General features: G+C 47.1%; 1 protein-coding gene across 7 annotated transcripts in view; it reads right to left on the bottom strand.

Annotated features, from left to right (window-relative positions):
- The window catches only part of LOC138529799 (zinc finger protein Xfin-like), a 241,714-nt gene that overhangs the window by 68,380 nt on the left and 157,415 nt on the right, over positions 1-15,919 (bottom strand). For 6 of the 7 annotated variants that reach the window (XM_069640865.1, XM_069640864.1, XM_069640862.1 and 3 more), the window contains one exon: positions 8,994-9,080. The exons of the other annotated variant lie outside the window; for it this stretch is intronic. In XM_069640865.1, coding sequence (XP_069496966.1) covers positions 8,994-9,080 — 87 coding nt within the window. The remainder of the gene's footprint in view (positions 1-8,993; positions 9,081-15,919) is intronic. 7 annotated transcript variants of the gene reach the window in all.

The raw sequence follows: 15,919 nt of genomic DNA, 5'->3' as shown, positions 1-15,919 counted from the left end.
TTGCCTAACACCCCATGTCTGACCCGAGGGCGGAGTTAATAGCCCATCTTTTAATGGCAGCATTAATAACTCGGGCCCTGTTTTGGGAAGCCTTGAAGGGTCCGTTAATTACACATTGGTGGATCAAAGTGTGGGAGATGGTAGCTATGGAAAGATTCTCGGCGTTCGTGTCCACATATATACCCAAATACACCCGCACATGGGAACCTGTCATGGAATACGTAAAGGGTAGGGAATCCACCTTACACAGGCCAGAGCTACTGCAGAATCCGGACTTAGGGCTATGCTGGGAATTGCAAGGAATGGAGACAGTAATTGAGTAACCATATCAGTCTTCCGGTGGTCGGATTTAGCAGCTGGCTTTTCTACAACTCGGCACCACAGGCTCAAACTTGTGTTTCTTTTTTCGTTCTCTCTTCTCCAAACTGCACTCTAATTGGTCAATGGAATTGTAACTATAATTGTTCTGGATGCATCTGGGAGGGGGGATTACAAAACAAAACAGAACTTCAAATTTTACTTGCAGCCTGGGATTGCTCACGTTTGTGGTTACTGGAATATTTAAAATAAATAAAGCTGTAAAAAAAATGTTTAAAAGTGCCATAGATTATGTTCCCTTTTCTTCTGCTGATAAATTGGCTTTGAATGTGCCCCAGATCAGATGGCTCCTGGACCTGTACCCTGATTAATCTGCTTGGATATCTGCTTCTAGATCAGCCCCCCAGTTAAGGTGCTTATAGACCATTGCCAGATTAATTTGTAGGTGTACAACTAGTTTTCTCATTTGTTGGATCCCTGCTAATTCTAATAGGACCATGCACAGATCAATTTGTTGATAGACTGTGCCCCAAACGAAACAGCTTAGACTGCGCTCAAACGTGCCTTAATTAATTGTTCCCCGGATTACATGCTCAGATCACGAGCTAGACTATTTTGCTCCGACATAGTGCTCCAGATTATTAGAGGAAGGGAAGGGTAGGCTGATGTGCCCCAGATTAATTTGGCAGAGCAATCAAAGTTATTTTCATGGAGGGGTGTGGCTAGCGAGCCATGTAGAAGGCACAGCTGACCTGGAGCTCCCGAGGATCTGAATATTACCCTGGTAATGCCCGTCTTCACAGTTACCAAAAACGCATCAAAAACCAAGCAAATGGATCGGAAACGAGACTGCACAGAACTGTACGCTGGGCAGCTGCAACATTGTAATACCGGCGAAACTGAGCGCATCGTGGAGAACGAATTGTAACTAAGAGCACGGCAACAAAATGGCCGCTTCCAACAACAAAGGGCTTGAGAGACTGAGAGCCGTGAACTGATTCGGACACAGACCCACGCAGGAGCCGTTACATATCACCCCCTGGGAGGTGCATAACTGCAGGCGAGAGACTGCACACGCTGACAATTTAAAGATGCTAGCCCCGTGAATGTGCAGACCGGGGCCCGATATGCGGTTGCTCCGATCCTGGGCACCCAATCCGCAGTGAAAGGAGAGCCGCGGCGCCGAAGAAGGGGCATGAAGTGAAGCGAACATACGCGGAGGGCTGGGACACTGACTGCCCCTCCAGAGCCGAGCGCAACATAAGGGCGGGCCAGAGTGAGGACCGGCCGCACTCGCTGCAGAGGAAGCCCCCGCCCGGCCGCACCCAAGAACGGGTTGCAGCACAGAGGAGGAGCTCACAGACAAGGCAGAAAGGGCACTGATCAGTATTGGAAGAACGGGACCTCCGGCAATCCGTGGGGCGCCGCTGCAGCATAGAGCAAGATACCAGGAGGGGCGGACACAGCAATATTACAGTTCAGCCACATGTATATAAGCGCAGGAGCGTATGCTGACCCCACAACAAGGCGGGCCAGATTAAAGGGAAGCCCAAGGGCAAAATACCTTAAAAGACACTGCATGAGTAACAGTGGGCACAGAAGCACCGACAGATAAAGCACAGCCGTGGGCCCTCATAAACATGAGTCAAGGCTGGGGTGAAACGGACATTAAGAAATAAAGGGTGAAACGGACATTAAGAAATAAAGGGAACATCAGCGCCAGTATAATGTGCAAGGAGACCACAGAATACAGCGCCCCAAACCGCCTGAGGCTGACCACCCTTACGGGCAGACAAGACCACAGCGTCAGGGGAACAAGGAACATAGGGGGAAAAGACCCCAATAGAGCGGCGTGTGCGAAGAAACCAATGAGAAACTGAAGCAAGGAGCGGGTAATAAGAGACGAGAGAGACACTTCGACACCTCAAACCTGAGGAGATTCATCGCGCCAAGGCAGAAGACACCACCTGTATAACCCCTGGCGCCGGCAAGAGAGAGGGCGCAAACGCAAAGAACGCAAGCCCTATTCACCCAGGCTCGTGGCGAAAGGACACAAGAGATGGCAACTAAGCAACCCAAATCGAAGGGGAAACAGCCCACAATGGAGGATTTCACCAAAACTCCACACACAACGGAAGGTGCCCGGAACAAGGAGAGGAGTGCACTGGAAGACGCATCGCCAACACGCAGAGATCGACAGATACTGGAAGCAATCACGGACCTGAAAGCAACATGGGAAATCAAACTAGAGGCGGCCATGACTACATTCACATCATCGCTGGAGGCCAAAATCGACACGGTCCAGGTGGACGTCAACCTGTTGAGGCAGAATGTAAGGTCGATAGCGGAGCGCACAGGCACACTGGAGAAGGAGGTGAAAGCAAATACAGCAGCCTGCGCGCTGCACACCACGGAGATTCATGCACTATGCCAACAAGTGGGCAATTTGGAAGACAGAGCCAAGAAAGCCGAAGGACGTGCACAAAGAAATAACATACGGATTGTGGGCCTCCCGGAAGGCCACGAGGGACCAATCGCAGACCTGAAAGCAACATGGGAAATCAAACTAGAGGTGGCCATGACTACACTCACAACATCGCTGGAGGCCAAAATCGACACGGTCCAGGTGGACGTCAACCGGTTGAGGCAGGATGTAAGGTCGATAGCGGAGCGCACAGGCACACTGGAGAAGGAGGTGAAAGCAAATACAACAGCCTGCGCGCTGCACACCACGGAAATCCATGCACTATACCAACCAGTGGGCAATTTGGAAGACAGAGCCGAGGAAGCCGAAGGACGCGCACGAAGAAATAACATACGGATCGTGGGCCTCCCGGAAGGCCAGGAGGGATCAAACCCCACTGAATACATTGAGACAATGTACTGCTAGAAATAGAAGGGGGGCGCTTATCCAAGGTTTTGCAGTAGAAAGATCGCATAGAGCCTTGTCAAGAAGACCCCCCTCTTGAGCCCCCCCCCGATGCCCCGAGACCAATCATTGCCAAGATATTGAACTATTGGAACAGAGAGAAGATCTTGGAATACTTTCAGAAAGGAGGCATGATACAAAAAGGTCCTCGGCGTCCATCACGGCCTACCCGGACTACACACTCCAAGTGCAAAGACGGCGGATGAACTTCAGGATAGTGAAAAAAAGGCTCTGGGAAGCGGGCCTCAAATACATGTTGATGTACCCGGCAAGACTGAAAGTGTTCCATGGAAACCGAGAAATATTTTTTGGAGACCCCGGAGGATGCGATGGAGTGGCTGGACACACAAAACTGCCCGACAGGGTTGGAGGACCAGAGGGAAGATCGAGGAGAGAAATGAAGCGCCGGCGCGAGAGACTGAGGTGCTGTATGATCTGGGACATTGGGACTGGATTATAGACCTGTGATACTAGTAGGAGGCGGGCATAACTTGAGGCAGAAATGGTTCGAGAGGGACAGCGGACCTGACCTCACACCCCAGTAGATAGTTTAGTTGAGATACCAGTAGTAAGGTAACCCCCTGCTGGGCACCTAGTACTGGGTTAGCCAGGGCAGGGCCAAATGCAGGTTAGCCTGAGATCCAGGGATGGAGCTGGGCAACAGTTGTGGGGGAAGGGAGTTGGGAGGGGGGTAGTTGGGAGTGTTTGGTTTAGGGGAGGGAAGGGGGGGGAATAACAAAGATGCTACAAGAGCACAGCATGGGACGCCTGCAAACAACTAAATCTGTACAGGAAGAGGATGAGGAGAAGGAGAAGGGTGGGCGGAGTAGGATATAGCTGAAATGGGGGAGCTTAGAATTGTGACCTGGAATGTACGCAGGTTAAACACTTCAATTAAGCGCAACAAAGTTATGATGCATCTACACCGGCAAAAGATAGACATAGCAATGCTACAGGAAACCCACTTAACTAAAGAGATACTTGAGTTGATGAAGAGGAAATGTAAAGGGACCACAATAGGAGCCACATACTCAGTATATGCTTGGGGGGTCCTTATATAGATTGCGCCCCACGTCCCGTTCAAATTGTTGCAACAGGAAGTAAGAGAAGATGGAAGAATGGTACTGGTAAAGGGGATGGTGGGTAATAAAATGGTTAACCTGATTAATATCTATGCCCTGAACAATGATACCGCAGCTTATCTCAGGAATCTGTACGCTATTGTTAGCCCATACATGGAAGGAGCGGTCATAGTCGAGGGGGATCTTAAGTGCACACTAGACCCCAAGATGGATAGATCAGATGACAAAAGAACCAAGCCTAGCCCGGCGGCAAAGGCCCTGACCACACTTATGCGAGATTTCACTGAGATATGGAGGAAGCTGTACCCCGCTTGCAGGGGGTACTCCCATTATGCAGCCCCGCATGACTTATACACCAGGTTAGACTACATACTACTGTCTAGTTCCGTGGTGGAGCAGATTAAGTATGCAGACTACAAAGCTGCAGTCCTATCAGACCACACGCCACTGACGGTGACGTAGCAGATCTCGCCACCTAGGCCCAGGATACCGACATGGAAACTTCGAGCAGAAGCTCTCAAAAGATACCATGTTCAGGGAAGATCTAAGGAAAGCAGTACAGGAGTACTTTGAACTAAATGATGGAAGTGCTGAGTCAGCTGGCACACTCTGGGAAGCATTTAAGGTGGTGATAAGGGGGGAGCAATATCGAAGTTACTACTGGGTGGCATAATGGCAGACCAACAAACCACAAAGGGAGATTGAGGATAAAATGCAAGAGACACCAGACTCCCCGGAAAACACGGAGGCGATAAGACACCTAACTGATAAATGTAAATCCCACTGGGAGAGATTATGTAACCTCAACTATAGAAAATATATAGAGACAACATGCGGAAGGGGATAAACCAGGCAGATTACTAGCCTGGTTGTGTAAGAGTGAGACCCCAAGACAAGTGATCCGAGAGATGCGCCGTGAGGATGGCATACTCGAAGACACACAAGAAGGGGTGAATGAGTGCTTTCAGAGATACTATTGTAAATTATATACCGATAAAATAGAGGCAGAGGAAATTGATACAAACGAAGTGCTGGAAGATATCCTGCCCAGGGTCGAGGTAGCCGATAGGGAAAGGCTTGAGGCACCACTGGAATTGGAGAGACTGGAATATGTAATCTGTAACCTACCCACCAATAAAGCGCCGGGGGCTGATGGCCTCCCAAGTAAATTTTATAAGACATATATGGCAGACCTGCTTCCACCACTGTTGGCTATGTTAAATGAGACGTTTGAACGGGGCAGGCTGCCTGGGGCTCTGAGGGAAGCGGTCATCATCCTGCTTCTCAAGCCGGGCAAAATAGACACTGACTGCGGATCTTACAGACCGTTGTCGATGTTAAATCAGGACAGTAACATCCTTACTGCAGTGATGGCAAACAGATTGAAACCATTGATCAGCACCCTGATACACCATGACCAAACGGGATATGTCCCCCCTTGGGAGATTGCACCATGTTATAGACCAGACCGCTGGAAGCTCCCAAGAACTGGCGATAGTCTCACTAGACGCAGTTAAGGCTTTTGACTCTGTTAAGTGGCCCTGGCTATTAGCGGTTCTTAAGAAGTTTAGGATAGGACCGGGGTATCTACAGTGGGTGAAACTATTGTATAGTGCACCAATTGCCAAAGTCCGGACAGGGTCGGTGGTCTCGGAAAGGTGGACGCTAAGCATAGGAACTAGACAAGGCTGCCCCTGCTCCCCGATGCGGTTTATTCTAGCGCTGGAGCCACTCGCAGCATACCTTAGACACCAATATGGGGAGGTGGGCATTACAACAAAAGGTGGACAAAACTGGATATCATTGTATGCGGATAACATACTATTGTATCTGAGATTCCCTGAAGAAAACTTACAATATATACTAGAGGTACTAGACCCATATGCACTATCATCGGGTATAACGGTAAACCCACGGAAGTCCATGATATTCCCGTTAGGGACGTATAGGAGAGTGCCTCCAGATACATTACCAGCGTTACCGATTGAATGGGCGGTAGACACCTTTAGATACCTGGGGATAAATGTGTATCACAAGGTTGAAGATGAACACAAGAATAATACAGAGAAAGCAGTAGAGGGGATCCAACGCAGTATGACATTCTGGACAAGGTTGCCCCTAACCATGATGGGAAGGACGGCATTGCTTAAAACGATAGAATTGCCCAGGTTGCTACACAATCTTGCAAACGTCCCGTATGCAATACCTAAACGTTTTTTTTCAATAAACTCCATAATAAGTGTAGAGGGCTCATCTGGCATAACACTAGGAATCGAGTAGCCCTATGGAAATTACAAAACCCACACGATCGGGCGGGCATTAATTACTACCAATTTTGAAGTGTACTACCTAGCGGGCCAATTGCAATATGTAGCTGGATGGCTTTCTGATGACACCACATCAGAGTCCAGACTATTGAGGGCGGAATGTACACCATATTTCCTGAATGAATGGATGGATGTGGGTCACGGAGCCACCGAAAAGTAAGAGCGGCATTACTGACCCTGGGAAAGAAGACCTGTGTTAAGTTGGGAAGCCGGACACCGTTTTCCCGCAGGTCCCTCTGGTGACACTGCAGGGGATAGACGACCAACTGAGACGCGCCATAAGGGAACACTTGGAACCGGTAGGGGTGACAACAGTTGGAGATGTGTGGCAAGGAGGTGGCAGAATAGAGTTTGATAGCTTAAGAGAGGCCTACACAGCAGGCAGTATATCACGTATGTGAGGCTGATGGCAATGCTAAAAGAGACGTGGTCAGAAGTAGAACTGGCCCAGCAGCCAGACAAGGCCATAGAAATGTTCCAAGCAGTGTCAGACGGGGGACACAATGTCTCCAGAATTTACGAATTATTGATGTCTAAAGTGGAAAAAGAGGTGGTCCAAACGAGGCGAGACTGTGAAGAAGAAAGTGGGGAGAATCAGTGATGGTCTATGGGAAAGGATGCAAGGGTACCATAAAAAAGTGTCCTGGAATGCCCCATTACAACAGATTCAACTGTATGTCACTTATAGAGCATATATGACCCCCAAGAGAATTGCTAACTTTGCAAATGCGGCTACGCAGCGATGCCCGAAATGTGGGGAGGAAAATGCCGGGGTGGTGCCCATGTTTTGGGCTTGTCCCGATATAGTGAGATATTGGAGGGAAATAGCAGACAAACTGGCTACCAAAGGGATCGAACTGGTGGTAGACTCCTTGTGGGCATGTATGGTGGGGGCTTCCCTAGACTACGAAAACTAAGCATGTGTGCAAGCTCAAAGATCTGGCCTATATTTTAGCTAAACGAAGGATAGCCATGGGATGGAAAGTTCAGGCGAAACCCAAGGTAGATACTTGGTGGAGGGACCTTCTGCAGTGGGCCGAGGCTGAAACAGTGGTCTGGAGGGAGGCAGCATGTAGAGGGGGCGGAGAGGAAGCAGAATCATTGATGGCATGGCAGCATTTGATTTCATCACTGACGGGCTTGGGACCCAACAAACAGATGGCTCCATGGATTACGGAGAAGAGGAGACAGTCGTGGACTAGCGGACCGTGTTGGCCGCTTATAGAGACTTTAATGGGGGCGAGGGGAAGAAAAGGTGGGATGTTGGGGTTTGATTAGTTTATGCACCATGTAAGGTGCGCTGTTTGTTATGAAACTAATAAAATGTTTACAAAAAAATATATATATTTTTCATGTTTAGAAAAGGAAACCCGCAGAAAGCCTGGGCCATATCTGCAAATGTTTCGAACCCACGTCTGACCCAAAGCAACTTTGAAGCATCCTAGCTCCATCTGCAGAATCTATTCCTAAAGAATGAAGTAGCAAAAGAGAAACCATAAAGGCACAAGCCTTCATTTTCCCTGCAACACCCAAGGCCTTCTCTTGTACACTTGTTTTTTTCACATGGATCCAATAAAGTTCAGCTGTGCATACATTTACAAACCACATGAAATAAATATGGAACGGATCCAGAAACCTTACCAAAACAACATATGATCCGGTAATGCTAGGTGCGTCAGAGAAAACTTTTGAAGTATTAAAACTGAGTATTCATGGAATTTAAGGGGACTGCAAAAGGACAGATATGGTGAAATTTAGTTGCCTATGCATTGAACAGCTTTCAGTGTTTTTGCAGAAAGCCTAGATGGCTAAGGCAATCTTACTAATTTAGGCAAAACGTGAAAGTGGCCCCTTTTGGAACAGACACGCTCTAACTCAGGAGCCTGCAGCCTTTGACTCTCCAGATGTTTTGGGCTACAACTCCCATTAGCCCTAGATAACAGTCACCATTTGGGCATCCTGGGAGTCACCGGCCAAAACATCTGGAAAACCACAGTTTGCACAGCCCTGTTCTCTCTTGCAAATCATACAGCACGATAGGGTTTAGCTAACGTTCGCATGGATTTTGCACAATGCATGTTTTTGTATAAGGCTTCTTAGTCAGGGAACTCAAGGGCTGGGGTCTGCAACTTGCGGCTCTCAAGATGTTTTGGACTACATCCCCAATGATCCCTCACCATTGACTGTAACGCTAGGGCTGGTGAGGGTTGCAGGGCTGGGGAGGGGTGCATGGCTGATGAGGGTTGCAGTCCAAAACATCTGGAGAGCAAAAGGTTGCGCAGCCTTGCTCAAAGGACTGCAACAAGCATATGCAATAGCAAGCGTTTTTTTAATTACCTTCCAGACAAGTCTCTTTTAGTTCCATGTCGCAAGGCTCTTCCTGGTCAGCTCTCAAGAGAATATGAGGCCTCAAAACCTGGTAACCTGTAATCAAAATACAAGATCTACATTACACGCGAAGATTGGCTTTCTACTTTCAAGTATGCATTATCGATTTCTTCTGAGTCACAAGTAGCACCCTATTCAGTTCCTTGATCCGATGTTAGTCGTGGTTACCTTACAGATGAACGAGAGGAGACATGCTTTCAACATGCAGATGATCGGAATCTGGGAGGGTTGCTTAGGGACTCAGTTGGACTATGGGGGAAAACATAGGGCGGAGGGCCATGGGGGTGCAGGGGTAGAGGAATGGAAGCATAGCACTTGCTGGTGTATCCACATTGGAGGCCGCCTGCATAGAAAGAAAATGCCAGTGCAGTCTTTGGGGTGACACAGCGGGCCAGAGAACTTGGTTGTTAGGTTCAAGGTATAACTATTGGGCTAAAATTCGCCTTCCTTAGAGTTATCAAAACGGATGGAAAGAGAAATGGCGGCAAAACCTGTATGAAAAATGAAGGGAATGTTTCTGTCACACAAACAGCGGCTCTAAGGAGAGAGGGCCAGTTCACAGGCCAGACCGAGATGCATGTGATGTTTTAGGGTAACGGAATATGTGCATCCCCTTTCCTGTGAGCGCCAGCTCAGCTATTGCCATATTCTCAAAACTTTCTTCCAGAATTGCCTACCCTACAATAGCCCACATTAGGACCACACAATCTCACACCTATCTAAAACCAAGCACAATGGAGCAGCCTTGTCCAGGCAGCTAAATAAAAAAGGCAAAAGGAAAGGAGTGGCACCTTGTTCCTGTCGGGCGTACAAGCCGCTATTGCCCCTGTATGCTAAACCACTGACTGATCATCTTCCAAGTAAGAGGCTTCAGCCCTCTTTGTTGGACCCACTGTGGCCACTGGTGTGCCCCACTGGGATATTGCACATTGGTACACCGGATTTCGCTTTTAGGATGTGCCTCTGCATTAGTACACCCACTGTGATTCTGCTCCTGTGGCTTTGCTCTGTGCTGTTATTTTGCTTCCAAGTCATATTGCACTGTAATTTGGCGTGAAATTGGGCGAGGGTATAGTATTTATGCTCTGCTTTGCTGCTAGCTGATTATCCCTACTTTAGTTCTGCTCCCTTTTTTTACTTATTCGCAGCTGGTGCCTCCATCAGCACTTCAGGGAAACATCCTATGCCATTCCAGACTAGATTTGGGATTTTTTTTTCCCATGCAGGACATGCAGGTTTTCGTTAGATCCTGGTGGGAGGGTATTCTCAAGCAAGAATGGTGAGGTGTTGCAATTGCAATTCGTTTTGTCTAGACAATCTTTCCCTCAGATCTCTCCCCTCATGCACACACTCCTTTATCCACCGCAAAATCAATGGATGTATCTGGAGTAATGTACCGTAAAGGACCATATAGCTAGATGCAATAAGGAGGTTGACTCGTTACTGAACAATGGTGCTGAAAATAGCCCCAAAAAAGCGTGTGGTGCAATTTGCAGCAAAATTGCCTGCGCCTTACCGCCTCTGTTTTTTTGGCTGGTTTCCCAATTAACGACCGAAAGTCTCCGTAAAGTCAGTAGCTAACGCCATCGAAATACACAGAACTGCAAAATAGTTGTGCTGGAGGACGGCGTGCATGGGAATAGTTTGGTTTTCACTGGCATACAACCAATTTTTATTCACAAACCAGGAACGGCAACATCTGCTATGAAATGTGCCTTTTGTGCTTCAGTTCACAAGCAAAAATAAATAAGTAGCTATAACTAAATGTAAGTCAATACGGCAGGCACGGCCTTTGCCAGAGTCCTCTGCAATTAGGAAATGAGTTTACTTCATTACGATATTCTGAAAGGAAAGGGACAAATTCGCAACAAAACAATCATCATTATTTGCAGTCGAACAAAACGCGTCTTCAGTACAGTCTGGAGAAAGAATAGCTATTCCGCCTTTAGCCTACAGACAGGCGTGCTTCTAGGATCATTGTAATCCAGAGTACCTCCTCACTTATGTTGGATTACTTTTTTAGGACGAGACAACTAAAAAGCGCCTCTAGTGTTCAGCTTACTGTTAGGGGGCCAGTCTAAGACCAACTGCTCTCAAGACGGTTTATAGTGATAATACAAAAATGTCGAAAGTCATAATTTCGAAAAAATAATGTGGAAAAAAAAAAATCGAATTTCTTTTTCACTACTTCTTCAAATTATCGAATGCATGGGCGGACCCACGCAGGCGCTTCACCAGCCAAAAGGATGATGTGCACTACGTTTTTTATTCGAAAAGGGGGGACCCTCCTCAATCCCCCTTTTTTTATTTTTTTTGTTTTTACCTTTTCTTTTACTCGCGAACCCCCCCAAAAAATATATAAATAAAAAAGAATTTGATTTTTTTTCGAAATTATTTTTTCGAAATTATTGTCTTTCGACATTTTTTGTTTCGATATTATGACTGAACACCTCTCAAGACAGACACAGGACAACAATCGACCTAACGCACAACAGAAGTGGGATTTCATTATATGCACTATGGGTTAACATCTCTTATTATACACGTCAACTGTGCCTTCCACACCCGTTCTGCAACCGGAAGCACAGAACAGCCAAACCAACTGCTCCTAATCCCACAAACCCTGAAACAAACCAGATTCTAAATGGTTTAGTGACTAATGCAACATCCATGTCTAGAGATGCTGGGAACACACACATACAATGAGAAAACAACCCTAACCTAACTGCGGGTATTACTGTAGAATGGATGGTTCATGTCTTTGGCTCAGTAATTACTGCAGCTGTCCCCAGCGAGATAATGCCCAACTATCCTAGACAAAGTGTGGCAATTCTGCATGCAAATTCTATAAATTACCACCTACTCCATATTAACATTAAAAGCACAAGGCATTTTTCCTTGCATGCACTTTGGCTGTTGAGTGCCATGCATCAAAACCCCCTAGTGTAATTGTTTTCCTATTTGTAAGATAACTGCCAAAGTATGCCTGTTTCACAAGTGTGGCTTTAGTGCTAACCAGTGCAATTGTTTCAGACGCCGGCCTCCCCCCAAAAAGTCAACCATGAGTGCTGAAACGTTTTTTTCCGTAGAGAAGAGCCAAGGAACTTTCCTTTGAAATAATGTCTTTGATACGATCTCAAAAGATGGTACTTGAAAAGATGCCCTAAGGATTCAGCCCAATGCAGGACCAAAACGCTAGGGCGCCTAAAGCTATGATGTTAATGAGGTTTCATTTATATAGTGCTTTCACAAAGGCGCTTTCGGGAGAATACATTTACATACATTATCACCCAACCATAGTTAGTTCTCATTTACTGATCCTTGAAGAATGAAAGGCTGAGTTGGCCTTGGCAGAGATTCAGACCTGTGATCTTGCAGATAAAACAGATTGTAGCAGCGAGTGCTCAACCAGCTGAGCTATCTTACCAGGTATAAGCTTACAGCTGCTTAATCAGCAGGATGTGAACTTATCATTGCCAGTTACACTAAGAACTGGCAGCTGTTTCAGTATCACATTCTCACTGTAGCAGATTCGCACCTTGTATGCCCCACAAATGTCCCATACCTGGCCTCTCAAAGACTGCGCATGATAAGTCACCTTGGTGAGGTGCCCCACCCTATTTCCATAATATCCATGTTTGAATGGTAGAATGCTTTGTACTGATGTCACAAAACTAGCGGCATTCTTCGCAAATTGCGGCTATTAGTTGAATGTGCTTTAAAAGATAAAGCCAAGTAATCGAAGGTGGCTAGCTCTTTGAATATTTCTCGATTAACGCTGAAGGATTTGGGTTGGAATATAGAGCCAGCCAACACCATAATTGTTAGATTTTGAGGCATTAGGAGAAAAGAAATGTATGTCTTTTAGAAGATCTGCCAGTATCACTAAGAGTAGATGGATTAGTGGCAAGACAACGCATAGCAAGACGGGTTCGAATCCCGGGCTCGTGCTTAGAAACCATCCTGGTTATAAATGAACAATTATAAATAAATGGACATCTCTGGGCACCCAGCTCTAAAAGCTGAGCAATCCCTCAGCCCACCTGCTCTGTCGAAGTGATGACAATGCATTACTTACCGTAAAAGCATTTCTGATGGTTGTATCTGCTTAGATTCACATGCTGTGCATAGGTCCGACATCCAGTGGTCACTGCGGAGTATTGCATTTTGTTTTTCGTAGTCGAAAAGGGGACGTCGACAAGGCGTGTCTGTAACACTATCCCTATAGTGACGTGCGTTGTACCCACAATCCCTCACGCGTCGAGGTCCCTCTGTTTGTATTTTTCTGCCCTGAGGGAGCCTTATAGACGTGAGTGAGTACAGAAAAGAGAGATATAAAGGAAGTCTATGTTCCTTCCATCCGAGCGGGGAGGAAGGGTGGGCGCATGTGAATCTAAGCAGATACAACCATCAGAAATGCTTTTACGGTAAGTAATGCATTGTCTTCTGATGTTTGTTAATCTGCTTAGAATCACATGCTGTGCATAGACTAGCGAGCAGTACCCGGAGTTGGCGGTGGGTTATGAGAAGGAACAGTAGAGAAAAGATGTCTTAATACTGCCTGTCCCACCTGGGAGTCAGATCTAGAGTGTGCATCTAGACAGTAGTGTTTTGTAAAGGTGTGCACAGAACTCCAGGTAGCCGCTTTGCAGATGGACTCAAGGGGAACATTTGCAATGAATGCTATGGAAGCCCCAGTGCCTCGAGTGGAATGTGCTCTTGGCTTGAAGGGTAGTTCTCTCTTAGCAAGAGTGTAACAGAGAGTGATGCATTGAACAATCCATCTAGATATAGTGGATTTTGAGACCGCATCTCCTTCTCTTCCTGCTGCCACCGAGACAAAGAATTGATTAGTCTTTCTCAGTGGTCTGGTTCTTTCCATGTAGAACATGACAGCTCTGCGTACATCTAGTGTATGCAGACTTTTTTCTCCCGAGCTGGAAGGGTTTTGAAAGAACGTTGGTAGTTCTATAGTTTGGTTTACATGAAATTTCGAGATGAATTTAGGTGCAAACCTTGGGTGTGTGCGTAGAACCACTTTATTTTTGTGAACTGTTACAAAGGGGTCTAGTACAGAAAGAGCCTGTAGTTCACTTACTCTCCTAATGGAGGTGATAGCTATTAGGAAAGCAGTCTTAAGGGTGATATCTTTAAGAGTTGCCTTGTGCATGGGTTCGAAGGGAGGGCCCATGAGTCTGGAAAGTACCACATTTAAGTCCCATCCGGGAGCTGGGTTAGCTATCGGAGGGTGTATCCTTTTTACCCCCTCCATGAAGGCTTTGATAACTGGTATCTTCCACCACGACACTTTAAGTTGGGAAGTGGTGTATGCAGAAAGTGCCGCTAGGTGGACTTTAATGGAATTGAATACTAAACCTGAATCCAGTAAATGGGTCAAGTATAGAATAATGTCAGTAGGAGAGCAGTCAACTGGGTTGATGCTAGTACCTCTACACCAGATAACGAATCTTTTCCATTTGCTAGAATAGCAGTGTCGAGTATTAGGTTTTCTGGCTTCCCTGAGGATGTCCATACATCTCTGTGGGAGTTGTAAATGTCCAAATTCTATGATCTCAGGAGCCAGGCTGCTAAGTTCATGGTCTGAGGGCATGGATGCAGTGTCCTGCCCTTGTCTTGTGACAGCATGTTGTACGGGCAGGGAAGTTTCACTGGGGGAGATAGGGACATCTCCATCAAGTGAGCGAACCAAGGTTGCCGTGCCCACATTGGGGCCACTAGTATCATGGTAACCTGCTCCTGGTGCATCTTGTGCACCACTTTGTTGAGAAGGGGAGTCGGGGGAAAGGCGTAAACAAATTTCCCTGACCATTGAATCAACAGACCGTTCCCCTTGGACTGGTTCTGGGGGTACCTGGAGGCGTAACTTTGGCATTGTGAGTTCTCCAGGGTTGCGAACAGGTCTATTTCCGGGAATCCCCATTGCGTGAAGATGTCTAAGACGATGTCTTCGTGCAATTGCCATTCGTACTCTTCGGGCAGGGGGAAGTCTCTGCTGAGTTTGTCTGCTAGCAGATTGAGTTCCCCTGGTACATGTTGTGCTAGTAGGAACATGTTGTGTTTGAGAGCCCACTTCCATATATTCTGGGACAGCTTGGACAGTCCTGGAGAGTGAGTGCCCCCTTGCTTGTTGAGGTAGTACATGGCTGTGGTGCTGTCTGTGAGGACCATCACTGTCTTTCCTTGTAAGTGTTCCTGAAAGGCTTTCAGTGCTTTGAACACCGCTAGTAGTTCCAGCAGGTTTATATGCTTGGATGCTAAACTCGGAGTCCACACTCCGTGTGCCGTTTGATGGGATAGGTGAGCCCCCCATCCTGTAAGGGATGCGTCTGTGGTTAGAGTGGCTTCCACTGCGGGTGTGGCAAAAGTTTTCCCTAATAACAGGTTTTCTTTTGTCCACCACCGTAGCGAGAGAACCAAGGCCTGCGAGACCACCACTAGATCGTCCCATTGTCCGCTGGCCTGACACCACTGGCTGTAGAGCCACTCTTGCATTGGGCGCATGCGCAGGCGCGCGTGAGGTACCAAATAAATACATGACGCCATCATCCCTAGCAAGCGCATTGCTTTGCGTACCGTCACCTCTCGGCCTGCTACATAATGGGGAATTTGAAACAGCATGTTTTGAACCCTCTCGTTGGAGGGGAATACGAGGCCGTCCCTTGTTCGAATTAGAGCCCCTAGGAATTGTTTGGTTTGGCTGGGGTCTAAGCTGGACTTCTTTTCGTTGATGGAGAAGCCCAGTTGGGACAAAAGGTCTACGGTCTTTTGGGTATTGGAGAAGCATGTTTCGTAAGAATCCCCTGTTATGAGCCAGTCGTCGAGGTAAGGGTATACCGGGATGGATAATCTGCGCA

The sequence above is a fragment of the Ambystoma mexicanum genome, chromosome 1q, assembly GCF_040938575.1.
Source record: "Ambystoma mexicanum isolate Mex_15411 chromosome 1q, UKY_AmexF1_1, whole genome shotgun sequence".
NCBI classification, from domain to species: domain Eukaryota; kingdom Metazoa; phylum Chordata; class Amphibia; order Caudata; family Ambystomatidae; genus Ambystoma; species Ambystoma mexicanum.
Note: the sequence above shows the minus strand (reverse complement) of the source record. Positions and strands in the feature narration are given on the sequence as shown.